The 24,160-nt window shown below is 39.9% G+C and overlaps 1 protein-coding gene across 1 annotated transcript in view; it reads right to left on the bottom strand.

Moving 5' to 3' along the window:
* GFM1 (G elongation factor mitochondrial 1) overlaps positions 1–23,528 on the bottom strand; it is a 42,272-nt gene extending 18,744 nt beyond the window's left edge. The window contains exons 1-13 of the mRNA XM_006090307.3: positions 23,333–23,528; positions 21,502–21,654; positions 20,507–20,639; positions 19,861–20,065; positions 17,897–18,013; positions 14,341–14,491; positions 13,605–13,762; positions 13,055–13,139; positions 8,334–8,471; positions 6,488–6,589; positions 4,257–4,313; positions 950–1,087; positions 1–83 (exon numbers count right to left, since the gene is read on the bottom strand). Coding sequence (XP_006090369.1) covers positions 1–83; positions 950–1,087; positions 4,257–4,313; positions 6,488–6,589; positions 8,334–8,471; positions 13,055–13,139; positions 13,605–13,762; positions 14,341–14,491; positions 17,897–18,013; positions 19,861–20,065; positions 20,507–20,639; positions 21,502–21,654; positions 23,333–23,422 — 1,610 coding nt within the window. The 5' untranslated portion in view covers positions 23,423–23,528. The remainder of the gene's footprint in view (positions 84–949; positions 1,088–4,256; positions 4,314–6,487; positions 6,590–8,333; positions 8,472–13,054; positions 13,140–13,604; positions 13,763–14,340; positions 14,492–17,896; positions 18,014–19,860; positions 20,066–20,506; positions 20,640–21,501; positions 21,655–23,332) is intronic.
* Between the last annotated feature and the right edge of the window lie 632 nt (positions 23,529–24,160).

Consider the following 24,160-nt stretch of genomic DNA (forward strand, 5'->3'; position numbering starts at 1 on the left):
GGGACAGGGGCAGTAATGGTCTCTCTGAAAGCAACTTTTGGCTTTCCTGTGATACAAGGGCAGCCATATTCTCTTTCCATCCTCTAAAAATAGCAGGAGAAATAATTTCTTTGGTATATTTAAATTTAAAAAATAAACAGAAGAAAAATCCTAAGAATCTTAATTATTAGAAGCATTCATTTAAATACAATAGGTAAGCAAATGATCAATCTTAAATCATTTAAGTATCTTATAAGGATTAGATACATGATATTAAAAAATACAAACTGCTATATAAGTGAATTCTAACTTAGACTGATTAATTTACACATACTTCCTTAATATATCCACTAAAACTTCATTTTTGTTTCATCTTATTACATATTAACTGGAATAGTATATGAATCTGTTGTCAGAATTTTGTACTCTCTCAACTTCAAAGGTATGATCATAACCAGAATTTTTAATCTTAAATCATATATCTTGTTTTCATTCAGATATACAGATCTTTCCTAGGAAAGTACGTGTCCCATCTATCCATTCTTTTATCTACATTATGATCTCCAAGTACTGACTTAGAGAATAAAACAAACAAGAAATGTCCTAAGAGTGGGAATTGGTGGGCCAACGTTCTCGGCAAGTTTCTTCCTATAGGTTGTCTTCCTAAGGCTGGGACCAGGATATATTTAACAGAACTAACCATTTCCTAGGGATGGATGGATGGTGTAATTGCAAGTCCCCTGCCCCTTGATTCTGGAAGTCTGCCATGTTTTGCAAATAAAAAGATTTAGAGATCACAAATAATTATTTTGTAATACTCGGTAGAGGAAGCAGTATACCACATCTGGATACAAATAAGAGTGAGCTTGAACAACCGCTATTAGTTATGGACATTAGAATTATTGACTTTTGTTCTTAAAAAAGCACAGACATAAAGTGAACTTAATTTAACTTCCATGCTATTCATTACCTGAGCATAGATTTCCAGGTGTAATTCTCCCATTCCAGATACAATTGTCTCTTTGCTCTCGGTGTCAAAGTGGACTTTAAATGTGGGATCTTCTCTTGTAAACCTGCCAATACCTTTTGAAAATTTCTCCAGATCATTCTTAAAAAAAAGAAAGTCATTACATATTTTACTAATTGTGATATGCAATGACACTGTTGAAAGAACTTTACTGAATGAAATTAAATACATATGTAGTGAAGAAGTAAAGATACTCTACCATCTAGTTCCTAGGCCATACCCTCTGAATGTGTGAGCTCGGACACCACACAGCGAACAGGGAGGATATTGCTAGCTGATAGAATTTTCTTTCCATACAAGATACAAGAATCCAAGACTTAACTCTGTGTCCTTTCCTATTATATTGACAAAAACTGTCCCTTTGTGGAAAATTGCCCGTAGAGCAGAAAGTAGAATATGTGTTACTGTTACATAATCAAAGGAATCAGCATGTTTACCAAGATTCTATTGTAGACTCAAGAGGACAGTTAAGACCAACAGTAAGGCAAATGCTGCATTGAGACTTTCAAAACAATCTGCTTGGATGTGGTTTCATGCATCTTTATTCTCCTTAGATGTAATCTCCTCATGTGGTAAGCAGAATAATGGCCCTCTAAGGATATGCCCTAACCCCTCCCAAACCTGTGAATGCTACTTTACATGGTAAAGGGGACTTTGCAGATGTGATTGAGGTCACAGATATGAATAATTTGGGTGGGCCCAATGTAATCACATCGGCTTTTAAAAAAATGGAAGAGGAATGCAGAAGGGTAGGTGAAAGAGATGTGAAGAGGGAAAACGGCAGGAAATATCTGAAGCACAAGAGGGACTCATTTCACTGTTGCTGGCACTGAAGATAGGAGAAGGGGGCCAGTCTCTAGGAGCTAGGAACAGCCCTCAGGTGACAGCAAGGAATGGGAACCCCAGCCCTGCAACCACAAGGAGCTGAATTCTTCCCACAATCGGAGTAAACAGGAAATAAATTGTCCCCTAGAGCCTGCAGAAAGGAACCCTGCCAATCAATATCTTGATGTTAGCCCATTAAGAACCGTATCAGATTTCTCACCTACACAACTATAAAATAATACATTTGTGATGTTTTAAGCCACTAAGTTTGTGGTAATTTTTTACAGCAGCAACAGAAAACTAACACACCCTTGAATCACCAGCATCAATAGCTATTACATGTGCCTGGAGCTGTGTGTCATGTATTTTGTATGTGTTACCTCAAATTCTAACCACAAACCTGCAAGACAGAATTATCCACATTTTACAGGTGAGGAAACTAGGTACAGATAACTCAACTGACTTGCTCAAGGCTAAACAGACAGTGCATGGCAAAGCTGAGAATGAATCCTGGGTTGGTCTATCTCCAAAGTCCTTTTCCCTTTCCCCTGCACTCGCCTGCAGGCACTCTCAGCTTACTAGATCATCCCTGCCTCCACTACTGAGGTTCACAGCTTTGTGCAGTGATTTCTTCATTTAACTTAATTTACTCCAGCAAGCAGATAATCCTGAGACACCAAAAAAGCCAACCAAACAAACCAAAACAACCTTTTGGATATTGATACATTTGATTTCCCTCCATTATTATAACTATCAAGACAAAAGTCTTACATAAACTCTGAATTCAGGAATGAAGAGCATTACATCTTTACCTTCTAGCCCTGTATATTCTGAAGGGAAAAGCAAACAATTTAGCAAAGCACTCAGAACAAACTGTGGCATTAGGTATAAGACTTGCCTTTCCTCAGATTTCTAAGATGGAGTAATTTAATGTTTCTTGACACCTCAACATTCTCCTTTCTACAATGAAAAGGGTCTGTAAAATCTCAAGTTCCTCAAAATAAAATAAGTAGAAGCTGTTAATGCATCCATAAGACAAACCAGAGTATGTTCTGTAAATGACATTTCCCAGATGACAAGAGGTCATAAATGTTCACTCAATGCATGAATGAGTTCATTTCAATACACCATATTAACATGATTGCTATGAATGTCAAAACTAAGACATATCAAAATCATTCATTAAGAACTAAATGATTACAGTTCAAGATCAGAACTAATTCTAAGGGCAAGGTAATGGGAATACAGAACTTATTCAAGTAATCTTGGCTTTGTAAAAAGCTAAATGACATAAAATCCAATCATAAACTTGTTATGAAAGTGAGAAAAAACAGTCTTATTTGCAGGCTCTCCATGTTATAATCACGCACTTATTTTATAACTACCACAAATTTAGAGATGTATTCTAATCCATGAGGCAGTTAATCTATGCAGTATTCTAAAGTACTTTAAAGTGCGGTTTTTCTACAATTTAGGACAAATGCCCATTTCCCCTCTTCCATCCTTTATAAATCTAGGAAGTTAACTTACCATTCTGGAGCAAATATTATACCTTTACTTAGTAAAGTGTTATTAAGCACAGTCTGATGAACACTTTAGTACCATTAATTTCTTCAAAATACTGAGGAGTAATTACTAGTGACTGACTGGTAAATTTTATATAAAAGGTGATCTCAATACCAAAATGCCGGGGCTGACCAGCAGACCCTGAGCGACGGATGAATAGATTACTCTGACACTCATTTCTGTAAAAGAGAAGGCTAAGGGGCTTGTTTGACTTTAGGAACCAAAACAGCCCGATTGCCTGCCTCCTTAGGCTTTTTTTGTAACAACAGCTTGAACTAAAATTAACCTCTAGATACAATCAGCAGGGTAAGTATCCTTGAGAAAGCACATGCTTCTACAATAGTGGTTCTCAACCTTCTGGTCCTTTAAATACAGTCCCTCATGTTGTGACCCCCAACCATAAAATTATTTTCGTTGCTGCTTCATAACTGTAATTGTGCTACTGTTATGAATCGTAATGTAAATATCTGATATGCAGGATGGTCTTAGGCAACCCCTGTGAAAGGGTCGTTCAACCCCCAAAGGGGTCGCGACCCACAGGTTGAGAACCGCTGTTCTACAAGGTCGAGTCTTAAAGACTAAACATAGAGATTCTAGCAAAACACCCGGGGGCTCGGACTTGTTTGGAAAAGTCAAGGGAGGGGCTGCCACCTTCAGCAAGGTCCCCCCAGAGGCCCTTGGTCTTTCAGAGAATCCTCCTTACAGCCTTTCTAACCAAGTCCCATGCTTCCCCACACCAAACGAGAAATAGAGACCATAAGATTGCTGGTTACCACAAGGTACCATGTGCATTGTGGAGACAGATGAAAAAGAGCTCAAGTTTTATTGTGATATACTGAGTGTTAAATCAAAGTCCTACCTTGTTAGAAGGCTTCATTGCTATTGAAATGACAGGATCAGGAACATGAATTGACTCCTAAAATATTATTTAAAAAAAAGAGAAGAATTCAAATATAGCACTGTATGGGTCAGGGTCAGGGATGGATTAACTTTAACACGTTAAGTGCTAAGCCTGTTTTGTCTTCCTTTCCGTTTAGCCCGTAATATCCGAGTTCACCAGTGAGTGATGAGGTTTGGACGGAAAATATAGTGTCAGTCACCGGTGACTGACATGGTGCTTAACATGTTAATGTTCTACTTATAAAGAACAAAAGCACTCAATATCTTTAGGCTAGACAATATATATATCTTGGTCTGTCTGCATTAAATAAATGAATATATTAATACAATATTTTAATAAAGGTGTCCACTTATATGATCTCCTCCCTCCCAAAACAATAAAGTATTTATTTATTTACTTAACTGTTTAAGACCCTTAAGTTTATTGACACTTTCAGTTTAACATAATCATTTAATAAATCCAAATGCTGAGATGTGGAATTCTTATCAGCTGGCAGCTACATTTATTGTTGGTATCTTCTGGTAAGTTATTTAATCAAATTTATTATGATCACTGATAAGAGAAACAGAGAAAGGGCACTAGACTCTTTATACGTGATACCTCATTTAATCAACCACAACTCTGAAAGGCAGATATTATCTCCACCATACAAATAAAATCTTAAAGGCATGGAAAGAATATAAAGTAATGTGACTAAAGGCTAGTGGGTAATATAGTGCAGAGGTGAGTCTCTAACCAGGGTCTACTTGCTTCAAAGCCTCAGTATTTTCCACAGCCTCCAGTCCCTTCATATTGCTCATGACAAGCCTGGAGAGAAAGCCTTATAATCATACTCATAAAGCATTCCTCTTATGTACAACCCCGAAAAGCCTGTACATATTTATGACTTTTGTAGTGTCTTAAATCAACATTAAACCAGACATTAGAGAATATTTTATGCAGAAACACTAGTTATAAAATTATGGATCTGTTATATGATCTAGGAAACATTATAGTGTGTGCCTGTTCTTACATAAATGGACCAGTTCTTACATAAATGACTCATTGTGAATTTGTTCACTGCAAGTTACCTACCCCTAAGTACTCATACTCTTTCTTTACTGAATTCAGTAGAGGGTCTTACTGTAGCACAGCCTGCTTTCCTAAAGGGGCACAAATGGAAAATGAGGGAATTCAAAGGCAAGAACTGCCTAAGCATGTGTGGAGGAGAGACTATTCCATGATGTGACCTCTGTCTGGACCACGAGCTGAACTGGGCCAGAACGGAGATTGCTTGACCGCAAACCCCCCTTAGAGACTATCTGATGGTAATTAATGTTCACTCTGACATAAATAAGCAATGAGCTGGTTCCCGGAACAGGTTGTTGTCCTGACCTGGTCATGCATGTTAAGTAATTTCCACACCAGGTAACATTCATGTACTAGTAACTGTGACTATTCCCCCGTTTTTACCCCATATGATAATTTTCTGGCTCCTGTCAGGAGGGTGGAGACTGTCCACTTCATCTTGCAGCTGCCCAGAAAGTGCCTCCTATGTAATTTTCCCTTAAGGAACTCTGTTAGTTGCCAGAATGGAGTGGCCTGCCTCTTTCTTCAGTTTTTCCCTGCTCTCCATTTACAGAGGTAGATTTTCAGGGTCAGGGCTTTTCTAGGGTCTATGTGTATTAAGAGCATGTTCTTCCCTTCAGGGCCCTCAGTGATGAAAAGGGACCTATGAGTTCCACAGAGCAGGCTGTCACCAGTAAGTCAGACAGTCTAGTTGCATTTGGTGCCCTTCTTTTATGTGATCCCCAAGCCTGCCTAAATGTTAGTCTGGTCTTACAATTCTTGAGGGAAGGGTCTACTCTGGCTGCTGAGTTAGTAAGGAAGGAACATCCCATGGGGACCAGCCTGATGATGGTGATAGCAATTAGAGAGGTACCCACAATGGCAAAAAATCTCAGGGTAGAGTCAGAGCTAGTCAGGTGCATCTAAATGTTGAAGAATCATGGAATGACTTTACTAAAAAACACCCACACAGAACACCTGTCCACCTGACATTTAAAGAGCCACAACCAAGCTATACTTGATGCCTGCAGCACTACTCAGTGAAAACTTGTGGTTGTTTTTCTGAAATGTTAAATGTATCACATAAAAACACAGACTTTTGAGACACAAGTGAAACACAGATTTGAAATTAAATGACTTACCATAGAAAGTCCACTATTATCTTTGTTTGTGAATGTGTCTCCACTAGCACAGTCAATGCCAAATAATGCACAGATGTCTCCAGCAAATACTTCCTCAACATCCTAAATAAATAACACAAAAATGACACAAGTAATACCAATCAGAACAGGGTGACTAAAGAGTACTTGCACAATAAGCACATTGCACATAAATAAATATGGCAGAATCTTATCATGGATTTTATAAAGAATTAGCTAAACCAATGCAACATCAACAATCAACCACAGCAAGCCAGACCTTAAACTGGGCCCTTATTTAAGCCACCTCTCAATAGACAAGATTTTACTTTAAACGGAAACTCAGAGTTATGGCATCATTTTGGAGTATCTGCAGTATGGATAAAACAGAGTCTCATAGTTCTAAAGTTATTTCTATGGAATTAAAAAGCATGTACTATAGCCCAACTAGTGTGGCTCAGTGGTGGAGCATTGACCTATGAACCAGATGATGATGGTTTGATTCCTGGTCAGGGCACATGCCCAGGTTGCAGGCTCAATCCTCAGTTGGGGGCATGCAGGAGACAGCCGATAAATGACTCTCTCTCATCATTGATGTTTCTCTCTCCCTCTCCCTTCCTCTCTGAAATAATAAAAAATATGTATTTTTTTAAAAGCATGTACTATATGGTGCCACAGTCCAATAATCAGATGTGTATGACAAAGGTGTACAAGAAAAACCTACAAAGGAAGTTTTGAAAACAAAGGCAGGAGAATGGAGCCCACTTTACTTAAAACAATCTTAATTTCTCACAGATTCAAGCAGTTAAAAAAACAGGAAATCGAAGAACAAAGCATTGTGCCTCTAAACTTCCTTGTTTTTGTCCTTTTATATGGACAGTTCATTCATAACAGCTGTGGCTGTGAATGAGCAAGTATGTGTGTGTCATACTTCAATAGTTATACAGCTGTACAATTCTCCTAGCTTCTGGTCCATGTAACAGCTGTGACAATCTCTAATCCCTCTGGCTGCCCCCTGCTGCCTATCTCTTAAAACAGTAATTCTGTCCAATTTTTAAAGACTGCCTATTCATCTTCTAGGAGATACAAAGGTTATGGACACCAAAAATTACTGAACATACGAAGATTCTGCTCAGATTAATAAATTTCCCCAGGAATACAGAGCTGAATTGGGAAAGGGTGAGAGTAGGAGACAACCTCGCACACTCAGTATTCCTACCAAGGCCTAATCACCCTATGGACCACAGAAAGCTAGGGCAGATTCAGAGCCAATTCAAGAATTCAAGAGAAATTTATCTCCCAGACCACACTTTGAGAGGTTTTAAATCTTCAGATAGAGTCTAACACCATTATGGCCCTTCTTGGGGTTGGTTCTACAAATATAAAGCTTTAGTGTTAAACAGAACTTTCAGACCTGCCATATTTTAGAAAGTAAATTCACTGAACAATGTGTGCAATTATATATGAGTTTACTACTCTCACTTACCTTTGAGAAGCACAGTTCCATTGTCCAGAAACTATTATCCTCTTTGTAATGATGGCTCTTGAGGAAAATGTTGAATTTATGGTTCTGAGTCATAGGGAACTAATTGCCCCTTCTCCTTAACCTTGGCCATTGAGGAAATACAGCTAACTCACAAATAGTGGTATAAACTGTGTTCTTAACATCTTCTAATTTAGCCTATACTAAAATGCTACATCAAAACTGCAGCACACCTAACTAAAAAGGAAGAAGCTAGGAAAACATTCAACTGGAAGTGATTTTCTTGTGGGGCTCAGAATACCAAGAAGACAGATCTATTTCACCTGCACTAGAGAATTTCTGACCTCTCAGTGACCAGGCACTTGCCTCCATCATGTCAGCATGCATGCGAACCAGCCGTTGCACCCGCACTTTCTTTCCTGTTCTCGTGTTGTAGATGGTGTCCCCCTTCTTCAACTCTCCTTGATAATTGCGAATATAAGTTAGTTGTCCAAATCGACCTGCCTAGAAGTCAAGATTGGGTAAGGGCAGAAAGAATAAAAAAGAAACATAAGAATCAAAATCAGGAGGAAAACTTCACAACTATCTCCAAACATTCCTTTATCAATTTTAGTAGTTTTCAACACAGGTAAATTAAACGATTGTGTTATTCTTTTTGGCATCACAATCCGAGATACTACTTGTGCTTCCTCTGAAATAAAAGTTATTAGAAAAAATTTTAAAATTACTTATGTAAGGAATTATCCTTTTGTCTTATAATATTATTTTGTAAGTTCAGTTTAACATAGATATAAAAATAAGGTATAATGATTGTAAAGACAACAAAAACATCATTAGAAATAGCAAGACATTTAAAATACTTTGATAGTCACCTGGAAAGTTATACAATAAGAGTTTTGTAAAGTGACTGAATATAAAATGAATGATTAAGGATCAATTTCTCCTGAATAACAACTAGGTATGTATTTAAAGGTTGCCAATGCTTCCCATATTAATTTAACACAACAGCAATCAAAATCCCAAGATAAAATTTTAAACATTTAATTAGTGATTTTAAAAGTCACTTAGAAGAATGGATAAAAATAAAAAGTTTTGAAAAACTATGGTAATGAGAAGAAACTAAGACTAATATAAAAACATATTAAATATTCCAAAATTTAAAAAGTATAGAACTAGCACAAATTAGACTGAACAACCCACAAATATATAGTAAAAATGTCTAAAATGTTTAATTCATTTATCAATAATGATAAAGAAAGCATGACAGTCAATGGAAAAGTACAACATTGTTCAAAACTGGTAACTGGACAACTGTTCTTGAATTGGAGAAACATTTGGATCCTGCTTCATAGCACACAGCAAATCAAATTCCAATTAGATTAACAATAAAAAAAATCCCACCATAAAAAAGTAGAAAAATAAATATTTATTAAATATATTCAAAGAATATTTATTTATAAATATTTATTAAATATTTATTAAATATTTAATAAACATTTATTAAACATATTCAAAGAAGAGGGTTTCTAAGGTTAAGAATGACTAAGGACAAAGACTGATAGATTTGACTATATAAATTTTAAAGTACTAATTGTTTTTAACAAATCATCTTTATTAGAGAAAGTTCGTACAAATAAGTAAGATACTTTGATCCTCATTTTAGAAAAAGAAATAAAGACAATTACAAAAGAGAAAATACAACTGCATAATAAAAACAGTATATGAAAAAAATATTCTCTATCATTAGGAATTAAGATGAAATATTAAAATATTTTCATTTATGAATTCAGTAATAATTTTTAATAAATAATATTCATTGCTAATACAGATTCACTGAAATAATCCAAAACATTAATTCTGAGTGTATGAAAACAATTTGGCAATACAAACCATCAGATGTTAATATATTCCATACCTTTAATTCTATAATTGCTATTCTAGGGATCCTAAGAATATATTCCTAAACACATTTTTAAAAGCTTTATGCAAAAAATTGGCACTGCAATGTTACTTCTACTTTTTAATTTGAAATTACTTTTTCCTCATTTTAGAGGTAATAAGAAGTATATTGTAAAGTTTTAAAAATAAAAATCTAGGGAAAAGCCCCCAAAATATAATTCCATCTATACCACTGTTAATACTTCCAACTATCTACCTTTCTTCTCACATTAAAATATTATGAACAGAAGCAACAATACCCCAAAAAAAAGCACACCCAGTGATCAAATCTTGGTTTATAAAACCATTCTCTCTTAAAAGAAACCAGGACCCCTAAAGAAGTGGCTGATTCTAAGGCTGGGGCAGGGAATATATCAGATAAGCCTGGAGCATCCTGTAGTGCCAGCAAGTGAGAAAGTAGTCATAAAGCAAACACTGGAGAATCAGAGACTCAGGAGCCAACTGCAAGAGCTACAATGGCCAAATCAGTCAATCTAGGCACCAAAATAAGTAACATACTACTCAACTGTAACTCAAAGTACAAAATAAATACCCGTAAGTTCATACTGATATAAATAAATAAAATGGGGGTGAAAAGACAACTCTCCCATACAGAAGAATCCTATCTAATAATAGACAAACATGGTAATTAACCGTAACTTCGCTACCCTTCCCATTGGCTAGTCAGGGCGATATGCAAATTAACTGCCAACAAAGATGGCGGTTAACCGCCAACAAAGATGGCGGCTAATTTGCATACGTAGGCTCAATGAGGAACAATGATTGGAAACCCAGGCGGCAGGCAAGAGCCAGGTGGCAGGGTAAAGGCACTTTGCCCTGTCCCCTGCCCTGGATCCAAGAACCTGGGCAAAGGCCCATCCCCCAGCTGGTGATAAGAGAAGCCGGGCGGGGCAGAGAAGAGGCCGCCAGTGTCTGCCTCTTCCCTGCCCCCCACCCTGGTGATCGGTGACCCCTCGAGGCAGGGAGGGACCCAGAACACGCGGAAGTCGTCCTGCCTGGCTGTGGGGGACCCGATCGCATCCCCAGAAGCGAGGCAGGGAGGGATCCAGAACATGCGGAAGCCAGGTCTTTTTTTTTTTTTTTTTAGATTGTGTAATTATTTATTACAAATAAATGGTGGTTTCACATCTGTCAAAAATGGGTCCTCTTTTTATATGTGTGTGCAGGTTCTGATGTACAAGAAAGGGTCATGTGCTTAGTTCATCCATGCAAAGCTCACAGGTACATCACTAAATACTTTAAAATAGAATGATCTCTTTTTGAACCAATTTGTTTAGATTCAGGATTAGTAAAACAGTATGGAACTAATGAAATACAGTGATAGGAATTAGGAAGTGTGACACTGATGGTTCTGGGCATGTGAAGGGTGAGGGACAGAAGGGTATACATGGCCTTCCCTTCAGTTCTGCTGGAGAGATGAGCTCCGAGGGCCCAAGCTGCACCATGCCCAGAGGAGGTGGGTGTGGTCAGTGGCTCTGTTTCAGAACTTCTTGCAAAGCAGAGAGCTTACCCGACCCACAGGAACCTTTTTACTCCAGAAAACAGAAACAGCCAGTTCCCAATGGGCATGGGAAAACCAGTGTCCCCTCCTGTGCACGGTGTCCTGATGGGGTGACGGGGGAGGTGGGCAAGGGGAGCAGTGCAGAGTTGTTAGGCAGCTGGAGTGGGAGTGGAAAGGCCATGAAATGTCCACAGTCCTGGCTGTGCCCACGGCCTGGGCTGCTCCTCCAGGCCCTGGCTGAGGGATTAGGGCTGATTCTCTCGGGAAGGGAATATTCCATGGGTGGAAGATTTACAGGCTCAGGGTGGGCCGTTAGTTTGGGGCAAATCCCTCAACATTCCTGTTGCCAAGCCCTCAAAGGAATGAGGCAGAGGTACCCCTCACCCCCAAGACCCCTTCGTGGACATTTTAGCATCTACATGATTTTTAATCCCTTCAGGGAGAGTTTCTATCCTGCAGTCCCATCCCACCCCATTGTTGCTGTTTGTCTGCCAGCTGGGTCGAGCATCAAGGGGAAGGGGGGGTTTATACTTACTGAAAGACTACTGATCCTACCAGGAAACCAACCTGTTTACTGTACTGTTTTAAATATCATACCCTTTATATCCTGTATATTGGCTTCTTTTAAATAAAGTTAAATGTCTTAGAAAAAAAAAAAAAAAGCAAGGCAGGGCGGGACCCAGAAGACCCATATGGGGAGTGCCACTCAGCCAGAAGCTGGCTCATGGCTGGCCAGCGCAGTGGTGGTGGCAGGAACCTCTCCCACCTCTGTGGCAGCACTAAGAATGTCCAACTAATGGTTTAGACCTGATCCGTTGGGGGCCTAAGTCTTTAGTTGGACATCCCCCGAGGGCTCCCTGGCTGCCAGAAGGATATCTGACTGCAAGGTTAGGCCTGATCCCCCGGGGAGTGGGCCTAAGTCAACAGGTGGACATCCCCCAAGGGGTCCCGGTGCAAATTTTTGTGCACCGGGCCTCTAGTCCTATATAATAAAAGCCTAATATGCTAAGTGTCTGGTTGTCCATTCAACCAATCAAAGCATAATATGCTAATGATATGCTAAGGCCACTCAACCACTCACTATGATGTGCACTGACCACCAGGGGGCAGACGCTCCGACTGGTAGGTTAGCTTGCTGCTGGGGTCCGGCCAATCAGGACTGAGCAAGATGGGCCAGACATGCCCTGGAGCCCCCACTTGGGCCTTCCCCGGCTGGCCCACCTCCCGCATCCCTCCCCGGCCCTGATTGTGCACCGGTGGGGTCCCTCAGCGTGGCCTGCGCCCTCTCACAATCCAGGACCCCTTGGGGGGTGTTGGAGAGTCAGTTTCAGCCCAATCCCGCAGGCCAGGCCGAAGGTCCCCACTGGTGCACGAATTAGTGCACTGGGTCTCTAGTATCAAATAAGGAGATACTGCTCCCTCAAGGAGGTAGAGCATAATTCCCCACTCAAGTATGAGATGTGCATAGTAACTTCCTTCTAAAAAGTCAGTATAGAAAGGGGAAAAAAAGAGTAATAGTGGAGAAACTTATAGCCAAATCTGTCAGAAGGGTCACTTAGCAATAGGAATAAAAGCCTAAAAGAAGATTTCTATATATAGCAGTTAAGTACATTAGCAAGCAACTTACCTCCAGTTTAAAAGCCAGGCCTACAAATGAGTGGGAATTGTCTCTGTTGGAGTTCATTAAGATTTTGGTTTTTTCTTTTGAGTCACTTAAAATAAAAGAAATATAACTGTGAGATGCAACAACTAATATTTCTTTTATATCAATTTGTTTCATCAGAGTATTATCTGAGAAAAAGCACATCAGTTACTACATTGTGATAAGGTCAGAGGAAATGGGGAGAAAACCACACAGAAATGGTCTTGTAGAGAATTTTCTAAAGATTTAAATCTTGAGGGATAATATATCACACTTCTAACTCACAAATAAAATATAATATGGGAAATGGGATAATAAATATTTTTTGTATATGACCAAATTGTTACCCAAATAGAAATGGTGATTGTTTTTGTAAAGTATGAAAAATAACACAAATACAACATAACTAGAAAAATCATTCTTACATTCTTTCATAGTGCACAAATGTTAAAAGTCAGTATAGAAAGGGGGAAAAAAAGAGTAATAGTGGAGAAACTATTTCTGCATAAACTAAGAATCAATTTCCAAGACTTACTCCTCCTGGTTGAGCATAGCATAATTCTGGACTTCAGATGGATTTGGGAGGTAGTCTAAAACAGCATCTAAAAGAGGCTGAACTCCTTTGTTCCTCAAGGCACTTCCCAAAAAGACAGGAGTAAATGACCTACTTAAAGTAGCTCTGCGGATTGCAAGCTACAAAAGGAAAAAAAAAAAAGTAATGATTAGTCAATCTTAAAAATTACATCTGTGTTTCAGATCAATTACAAACCAACAAATAAATGAATTAATACTCTTTGGAGTATTGGCTCTAGTGGAGACTAGGATCATGTAGGCCTTCTATAACTTAAGGTCAAAATTCAAAACAAAGGAGAAAAAAAAAACAGTTCCTTTTTCAGGCCTAGGAAGCTGCTTTAACACTCTTGAAATGTCACTCATTTTTAATTTGGTAAAAAAATATATATACAACGCTGGCTGGTGTGGCTTGGGGCTGAGCATCAACCCATGCACTGAAAGGTCACTAGGTTGGAATTCCGGTTAGGGCACATATTCCGGTTGCGGGTTTGATCTCTAGTTGGGGTGCATGCGGTCAAGGGCATGTACCTCGGTTGCAGGCTCAATTCCTGGCCCTGGTAAGGGCACCTGCAGGAGGCACAAATCGATGTGTCTCCCGCACATCCGATGTTTCTTTCTCTGTCTCTCCCCATCCCTTCCACTCTCTCTAAAAATCAATGGAAAAATATTGAGTGAGGACTTATTTTGAAAGTACTTGCCTTTAAATCAGAAATTGAGGGGATCTTTTCTTCCAGGAACATCTCACCAAGCTGCTCGTCTGAATTAGCAACACTTTCAATCAGCTCCTGGCGGTGGTCAGCTGCCGCAGCCCTGAATTCCGCTGGAATTTCCCCATAGCGAACAATCTGACTAAGAAATGTTTATATTGGTACTTTAAGGATGTACAATCAAATATATAAAGCACCAATGAAAATGTTAAACTAATAGCTAAAATATCTTTTTAGATGAGAAAGAGCTCTGATATATTTGTATTAATATGGCAAATAATACTAATGCATATCTTTAAAATTCAGACAGATAATGGGCAAAACAGGCAAAGCAAATTGCTCCAGATTGAACTATTAGTAAATGGAAGAGCCAAGATGCAAAGCCAACCTGGCTCCATGTGAGCACCTGAAAATTCTATTAACCAAATTATTCCAAACATCACAGTCTCTTACAGGCAGGATTAGAGACCCAATTATTCCTTCCCAAAGTAACAAACCCAATCACACAATTTTAACACAGAATACTCCATTTTGTAGTAAAAAAAGTTTACTAATATTTGACAAAGCAGGCAACAACATACAATGGAGTCAAGACAGTCTCTTCAATAAATGGTGTTGGGAAAATTGGACAGATACATGCAAAAACATGAAACTAGACCACCAACTTACACCATACACAAAAATAAACTCAAAATGGATAAAGGACTTAAACATAAGACGGGAAACCATAAAAATATTAGAGGAACCCACAGGCAGCAAAATCTCAGACATATGCTGAAGCAGTATCTTCACCAATACAGCTCCTAGGGCATTGGAAACTAAAGAGAAAATAAACAAATGGGACTATATAAAAATAAATAAAATAAAAAGCTTCTGCACAACAAAAGAAACTATCAACAAAACAACAAGAAAGCCCACTGCATGGGAGAACATATTTGCCAATGTTATCACCGATAAGGGTTTAATTGCCAACATTTACAGGCAACTCATACAACTTAACAAAAGGAAGATAAACAATCCAATCAAAAAAATGGGCAAAGGACCTAAATAGACACTTTTCGAAAGAGGACATTCAGAAAGCCAAGAGACATATGAAAACATGCTCAAAGTCACTAATCATCCGAGAGATGCAAATCAAAACAACAATGTGGTACCATCTCACACCTGTCAGACTGGCTATCATCAACAAATCAACAAATGACAAGTCCTGGAGAGGATGCGGAGAAAAGGGAACACTCATGCATTGCTGGTGGGAATGCAGACTGGTGCAGCCACTGTGGAGAACAGTATGGAATTTCCTCATAAAACTAAAGATGGAACTCCCATTTGATCCAGTGATCCCACTTCTAGGAATACATCCCAAGAAACTAGAAACACCAATCAGAAAGAATATACGCACCCCTATGTTCATAGCAGCACAATTTACCATAGCTAAGATTTGGAAACAGCCTAAGTGCCCATCAGCAGATGAGTGGATTAAAAAACAGTGGTACATCTACACAATGGAATACTATGCTGTGGTAAAAAAGGAATTCTTACCATTTGCTACAGCATGGATTGAACTGGAGAGCATTATGCTAAGCGAAATAAGCCAGCCAGAGAAAGATAAATATTACATGATCTCACTCATTTGTGGAATATAATGAACAACATACTGATGAACAAAAACAGATCCAGAGACAGAGAAACATCAATCAGACTGTCAAACCTCAGAGGGAAGGTAGAGGAAGGCGGGTGTAAGGGGGAGAGCAGGGGTAAGGGGGAGAGATCAACCAAAGGACTTGTATGCATGCATATAAGCCTAACCAATGGATACAGACACCAGGGAGGTGAGGGCATGAGTGGGGGGGGGGGGGGGCAATGGGGTTATAAGGACACATATGTAATACCTTAATCAATAAAGGAAAAAAATACGGAAAAAAAAGGTTTACTAAAAACGACAGACTCTTCAACCTTAGCCCATTCTCCATTCCTTAGTAGAGGCCAAATAGGTAAGAGACACAGATAAAATATATACAACCAAGAAGTGAATATACTTGATATTTAGAAATATTAGTACGAAAGTTTTCAAAGTATCTTTAAAATGGAAACTAATGTCAAAAAAAATAATAATCTTTTCAGAAAACATGTACCTAAATAAAAAAGCAAAAGCCAATTGCAAATACTTCTAAAGAATGTTCTTCATAGTCTTTAGAACTTAATTTCTTCCTTTCTGTTAAGCTCTTTAGTGCTTAGACTTTTATGTCAGAATCAAAATATACAAATCCAGTGGTCCAGGCTGGGAAAGGGGGCAGGTATATTAAGAAGTGCCATCTCTGGTTCTGATGTGCAACAAGTTTAAAAGCCTCTAATTTAGAAGACAGAAACTTGTGCCCTGGTAATTCTAGGGAAGTGGATTTATTTGTTTATTTACAAACATTTTTTGAGTCCCTATTATGTACCAGACACCTCTAGGGCTGGGGAAAATAGCAATGAATAAAGTTGATAAAAAATCCCTGTCCTCTTGGGCCTTACATTGTAAGGAATAATAAACAAACTTGTTGTCATTACTCAGTTGTAACACAAGAGGTGTGAGAAACACTTCATCTGCTGGACAGCTCCCATCTTTTTCCTGCCCACAAGGTGGCTGATCAAGATAAATTCTGTTTAACTGATCACGACACCCTTTACCTACCTGCCAGACCAGCAATCCTAGTTCCAAAGCAAAGGAAGGAAACCCCTCAAGAAGTACCTTTGGAAAAACTGCCAGGCTGCTGAGGCCACTACTCAGAACAAAGGGTCATTTATGACTCCCCCACATTGTCTAGATTAGTGGCACTCAAAGTGTGGTCTGTAGACCTGCAACATCAGCGTCTTTGAGAGCTTTCCAGAATGCACATTCCAGGCCCCACCCTAAGAGCTACTGAATCAGAATCTCTGGAGGTGGTCACAGGAATATGTGTTTGTTAAAGCTCTCCAGGTGATTTTCCTGAATGCCATGGTTTGATAATCAGTGAGAAACCATAGTGATTTACATGCAAAAGTCACTCAAAAGTTGACTGATGAACCAAATACCATGTCATTTACCAATTTGCTTCTTGTATTGCCTAAACCACATCTGTACAATCTTTAATTGCTTTTTACATAGTAGTCTTTTTATCTTTGCAATACCATGAAGTAGGTAGAGGGAATATTTATGATGCGTATTTTCTTTCCAGTTTTTATCACAATATCCAGGATGTAGCTGCCCCCCCTAAAAGTTCGCAGACTGAATGAATGAATGCAACATTACATTACTAGCTCAGGCTGAAGGCCTCCTTCCACCATACCATGCAGGTCATAATACAATTCAAATATATTACCCAACAAATAACGTACTCTCCCTTGGAATGAATACTAGGCAAAATGGGAAGCAACTAGGATTAAAGGCAGTAAAACAAAATCATCATAGAGGATATTCTTCCAGCCATATTTCAAAAGTTGTTTGTTTAAATAACTCATCCTTTTCCTTCTCTTCAATATCTTTTAAAATGTAAGAGTTATTTAACAGTATATTTTTAATACTTACCCAAAGTCTCCATCAAAATAGATGGCTCGTTCCTCAATAAGATCTATAATACCTTTAAAGTCACCCTCCAAACCAATGGGTATCTGCACAAATGCTGCATTATGATTTAGTTTAGACCTGAAAAATAAAAACACACATTCTTACCTCCTTTTTTCTCCCCAAATCCCTTTGAAATTAAAAAAAAAAATGTAATGGTAGATGCTGTTTACTTTGGGAGGGGGTGTCATCAGCAGTCAGAACAGAAGATATAAAGCAGTTGAGAACAGACTGACAGCCAAACTCATCATGCTCACGAAGCTACAACCCTATTTAGGCAATAAAAAGAACTCTAGAAGGATAGTAGGATAACTATGTCCACATCTCATTCTTGAACAGCTGACTCTAGCAAAACAGAATACAGCTATGTGAAGGGAAGTTCTTGGGGGAAAACTCTCAGAGCAGGTGTTAAAGTCAGACCCTTATTATCAGCCTATAACTCCATCAGGCACATCTACTGAATAAAACCTACACTCACAGACAGGGATTCTCACTTAAGGAGAAATATGTTCTAGCTACCTAGATTCTAGGTGCCCATCTATGATTACGGCTAGATAACTAGGAATCAACAAATAATTGAAGGAAATCAATAGCTTGAAAGAGAGGTCTGAGCTCAAGAAATAGTACTAACCTCCAAGGAGAGAGATACTAGAAGAAAATAAAATGTAAAGGTCTGAGAAGTAATTATCTCTATTAATAAAAATATTGCAATAAAAGAGAAAGTGTATGAAAATTAACTATATATAATTGCTGAAATTAAAAAGAACAAACAGGCTAAATAACTGAAGGGATGCGGATGAATAGCAGATTAGTGAACTAGAAGACTGACCTCAAGAATTAGTCATTGCCCAGTCCAAAACAGAGACAGAAAGTATGGCACAGAGACCAGATGCAGAAATTAAAACACAGAGACCAAATGAAGTTTCAAAATATGTTTAAAGGGAGTTACAAAATGAGAAAACAGGTAAAAAGGGAGTGGAGTAAACCAAATTAGTCAAATAGATGCAAAAAGAGAATACTCCTAAAATTCAGAAAAAGACTTAGTAGAAAGAGTCCCTATATTGCCAACCACAATTAAAATATAGTCATAAAGATGAAAAGTAAAAATGTTTCATTTTCCCAAGAAAATTTTACAAGTATCCAATAAAGGACAAATTTTACTCTCATATTCTCAAATATATCACTTTTATCAAAGTGCATACAGCAATACAGTCACTTAAAGTTCCTCAACACCAGATCTTTTGTCATCAGACACATCACTCTCAGTCTTTCCACTATCATGAACTTTGCTGCCTATGTCTTTCTTGTGTCTATCAGCTCTCTTGTGAAATGAGCTCCACTTACACATCTACAAGAGGTGAAAAGTGAGACTGACTCTTTTCAAAGGCTATCTGAAAATATATAGAATTGTGCAATGCAACACGCTATAAATACCACTGGGTTATCCCTGGCACAGAGCGGAAGTGTTCCTGTTGTCTTAGCAGGTATTTGACCATGAGAGCAAGGAAATACAGCATACTACTTCAGGGCATTAATTAAATTCTTCAAGTAAAGGTTAAACTAAAGGGGATCCTCTAGATTTGTCTAAATAAACACAAAGTACTTTTAGAATCTACTTTAGATTATAACTTCTCTAATTATAGCAAAAGAGCATAAATTGCCAGATTACTTTCTGACTTCACCTTCAGCATCCCTACAATTCAAGTAGTATTTCCCCCATCTTACAGAGAAGGCAGTTGATGAGGTCACACCATAAACCAAAACCAAACTACTGACATCAATGCACCATTTACTAAATCACTCAATAAATTTAAAAAGGGGGGGGGGGGGGAATGTAAGGATAAAGCTTAATGACACTGAATTAATTGTTCTGGATATAAAGTTTATCATGCAGATCATCACACCCCTGTTCTTCTAAGGATCAGTACCTCATTTGCTGCAGCGCCCTGGCGGGGTTGGAGCCCATTCGGTCCAGTTTGTTAATGAAAGTGAGAAACGGAACATTGTAGCGCTTCATCTGCCGATTCACAGTCATGGTCTGGCACTGCACCCCTCCGACTGCACAGACAACAAGGATTGCGCCATCCAGCACTCTCAGGGCCCTTTCAACTTCTATTGTGAAGTCCACATGCCCTAAATGAGACAAGTGTGTGAGGGTTTTAGAGAGCAGCCTGAAGTTTTATAACATGCACAATTAAAAGTTTCTGTATCTCTGCTCATCACATAAGGCTTCTAATTAGAATGTAAATTTTAAAAATCACCAATCCCATTCACTCACCATAAGGTCCAGGGGCCCAACAAGATCACTTCGAAAAGATACATGGGCATGGGGACCTCTGGAATCAGCTGCAACAGGCAAAAGGCACGAACCCTCCTACTCACAAGTGATTAGCACTATTTTCCAGGGAAACCACAAAAGGATGAGGCGCTCTAGGTCCCACGTCACACTTCTCTGACAGAGACTCAGTCACGCTTTTGAGTATTATTTGATACACACATATAAGCTGTGGCACAGCAGAGGAAGGAGCTCACTGTGTGCTGCCCAAACAAGCTGCAACAAAGCAGAAACCTCACCAGGAGTATCTATGATGTTGATGTTGACATCTTTCCACATGGTATAGGTGGCCGCTGACTGAATAGTGATTCCTCTTTGTCTCTCTAGTTCCATGGAGTCCATGACAGCACCAACTCCATCTTTACCTTTCACCTAAACACAAGTACAGCAATTCAGAGTTCTCTGTCCCTGCATTCTAAGAAGCAAAGACATTTTTACAGAGATGGAACCAGAGCGCAGGTAGTTAAATGATGCAATTAGCAGGGAAGTCTCATTTGTCAAACCGTATCATCTCATGACATAGAAAGCTGATTACAGATTCTGCCCTCCATTACCTGCCTAACCCTTTTTCAATCCGTTCTCAGCAACTACTGCCATGGAGCAGTCACCCAGTCTTAGAGCCATCCTTGCCCCTTCGGCACTGCTCCTGCCCGCCAGCCCTCTGCTGGTCTGTGAGGAGCTGTTCAGAGAACAGCTTCTGCCTGCTCAGCTATATGTGGATTTCGAGGCCCGGGAGGGGAGGATTCAGCTTTTAAAGTATGCGATTTAAAACGATGATCTTCATCTGAAGGAATATTTTTAAATGGAGAGTTAAGTTACTCATTGATATATAATTTCTTCAGGAGAGTTTCTTAAAAGTTTTTAACTATTAAGCTCATACTATGCATCATTTTTAATCTTTTTTTCCACTTAACATTATAAACATCTCTCCATAACATTAAAAAAATTATGTAAATACCTATTTTAATGGCTGCTTAAGGACACATCACATTACGGAATTTAACATACTCAAAAGACCACCTACTCAGTATACCTACAATGATGATCACTAGATCGATTCCTCAGAGCAATATTTCAAGCCTACTTGAGCTATCCACTGTGTAATATGATTTTGATTAAAGATCCACTGCTACCATTCTTTAAACCTTTCAGGTTTTGTAAAGTTTATTAAATCATAGCCACAAAACAATTAAAACCAAGCTCTAACTAATCGGGATCAACACGAACCATCTACCTCGTGCATCTTTGCAATTCTGCCAGTGTAGTAAAGCACTCGTTCTGTTAATGTCGTTTTCCCAGAATCAATGTGAGCTGAGATTCCAATATTTCTTATCCTCTCATTAGGAATCTTCCCTGATGAACACCATCTGCAGACCTTCCAATTAACCTGGAGGGGAAAAAAAAGCTCAACTTATTGAACATTTTACAAGGTAACAACAGGCAACTAAAATGGGTTGGTGGACATCTTTCCTCCAAAGAATCTCAACGGACACAAAATGTCATCTGAGATCATCTGGAAAGGAAGAATAAATGTCTCAACCTGCAACTCTTGTAATCAAAGGAGAGACTGCAAGAGAGGACAGTAAATATATATTCTTAAAAAGGATTAAATAAAAAAAGCTATCTATACTAATAAAAGCGTAATATGCTAATTAGACTGGACGTCCTTCCGGACTTCCTTCTGATGAAGCTGGGGCTGTGAGGGAAGCCAGTGCCAGCAGCCAGGGGAAGGAAGGCCTACTCTTGCACAAATTTCGTGCATCGGGCCTCTAGTATTAAAATAAATTGATTAAACAAAAGGAGCAGACACTTTTGGGGAATGTTACAGGTTTATGAAAATATACACTGGGGCTGATAAAATCAGAAAGACAGCTCCCAACAGCTACTTGACTGGGAAATAGCTTTTAGTTTAAATTTTACTTGGACTGCCCCCTCCCCGGCCCCCACCTTTATTGTGGTTCACAGCGAGCAAGAATGTCTGAGGCCTCATGTGCTCTATGCACTGGTGCCAAGAGCTCCAAGGCAGCCAACAAAAGTTTCCAGTTCCTTCTGCCCCAAAACAAGGACATTAAAAAAAAAACATACTTTCTATTAATCGGGGGAGGGGGCCAAATCTTGCATGTGTGGAATCAAGACACAATATACACCTCTTCCTATAGGACTGTACATCCAGAATGCACTGCGGCCACCTTTGGGGAAAGGAAGGCCGAGGCCTTGGAAAAGGTGGGTAAAGTATTCAATGGAATCCGGGCGTCAGGCTCGAAGTTGAGCCAACCCCTGAGACACCAGCGAGCAAGGCGGCTGAGGTCTGCCTGACAGGACGGGCTCCACTCCCACTGAACCCTGCTTCTCTGCGCCCCCGGCAGAAGGCAGAAGCCAGACCACAGGAAAGCACCCGGGGTTAGCGCCTCATCAAACCGCCCAGTGCAGGCTGAGGGGGGGCAGTCGGACCAGCCACACTGTAGAGCAGCGGTTCTCAACCTGTGCGTCGCGACCCCTTTGGGGGTCGCACGACCCTTTCACAGGGGTCGCCTAAGACCATCGGAAAACACATATATAATTACGTATTGTTTTTGTGATTAATCACTATGCTTTAATTATGTTCACTTCGTAACAATGAAATAGTACATCCTGCATATCAGATATTCACATGACGATTCACAACAGTAGCAAAATTACAGTTATGAAGGAGCAACGAAAATAATTTTATGGGTGGGGGTCACCACAACATGAGGAACTGTATTAAAGGGTCGCGGCATCAGGAAGGTTGAGAACCACTGGTCTAGAGGGAAAAGAGCACTTGATGAAGAGTCGGAGGCCGCGGGTCCGAGCCCCGGGCACACTCCGTGCTCAGCTGTCTTCATCTTCCCTCCAGTCACTCCACCTTCAGGTGCAGCCAGAGGAACAGGCTCCATCACACACCGAGGGCACGTCCGGCCTCCCCGGGCACCAGCAGCGGCGAGGGCACGAGGCGCCAGGGAGGGGAGGGGTGCAGACCAACCCGGCCCCCGAGGGCCGCCAGGGCCCAGGGCCGCCCCCTGGTTTACCTCGCCGGGCACGGATACCTGCTTCCCCCGCCAGCCCAGGGCGGCCGGGACCCGCGGGAGCGGCCCGCGGCCCACCGCCGAGGCGAAGGCTGCTCCCAGCAGCCTCATGGCAAACACGGAGCAAGTACGAAGGTCCCGCGGCTCCGGCTCCGCTCCGCAACCCGCACCGCAGCCCGAGCGTTCAAAGTCACGCCGGCGACCAGGGCCCGGGGAGCACTTCCGGGGCGAAGGACGCGAGGGGGCACCGAAGGGAAAGAGGGAGGAGCTTCCGGTCGTCAGAGCAGAGCAGCGCCCTCCGCTGTCCGGGCGTCCTCTGCCGGCTCGGAAGAGAAAGTGCAACCGCTTTGCGGCTCTAATCAAGCTTTTGCATATTCCCAGAAAGATGCAAGCCTTTATTTATTTTTTTTAAATATATTTTATTGATTTTTTTACAGAGAGGAAGGGAGAGGGATAGAGAGTTAGAAACATCGATGAGAGAGAAACATCGATCAGCTGCCTCCTGCACACCCCCTACTGGGGATGTGCCCACAACCAAGGTACATGCCATTGACCAGAATCGAACCTGGGACCCTTCAGTCCGCAGGCCGACGCTCTATCCACTGAGCCAAACCGGTCAGGGCAAGATGCAAGCCTTTAAACGTGAAAATTTTCCCCACATAGCAATGTGGAGAAATGTTTATTACAGAATTTAAGTGAAAAAGGTGCAAACTTTTTATCTATGCTATAACAAATATAAAAAATAATTATCTGAAGAACATGACCTGAAGAGAACAAGGAAAGATAAGAACTATCCATTATTTGTGCGTTTTCTCATTTGGAGATGTTCCGTCATTGTTTGTTGTTAAT

This window comes from Myotis lucifugus, unplaced genomic scaffold, assembly GCF_000147115.1.
Source record: "Myotis lucifugus unplaced genomic scaffold, Myoluc2.0 scaffold_70, whole genome shotgun sequence".
Taxonomy (NCBI): Eukaryota; Metazoa; Chordata; class Mammalia; order Chiroptera; family Vespertilionidae; genus Myotis; species Myotis lucifugus.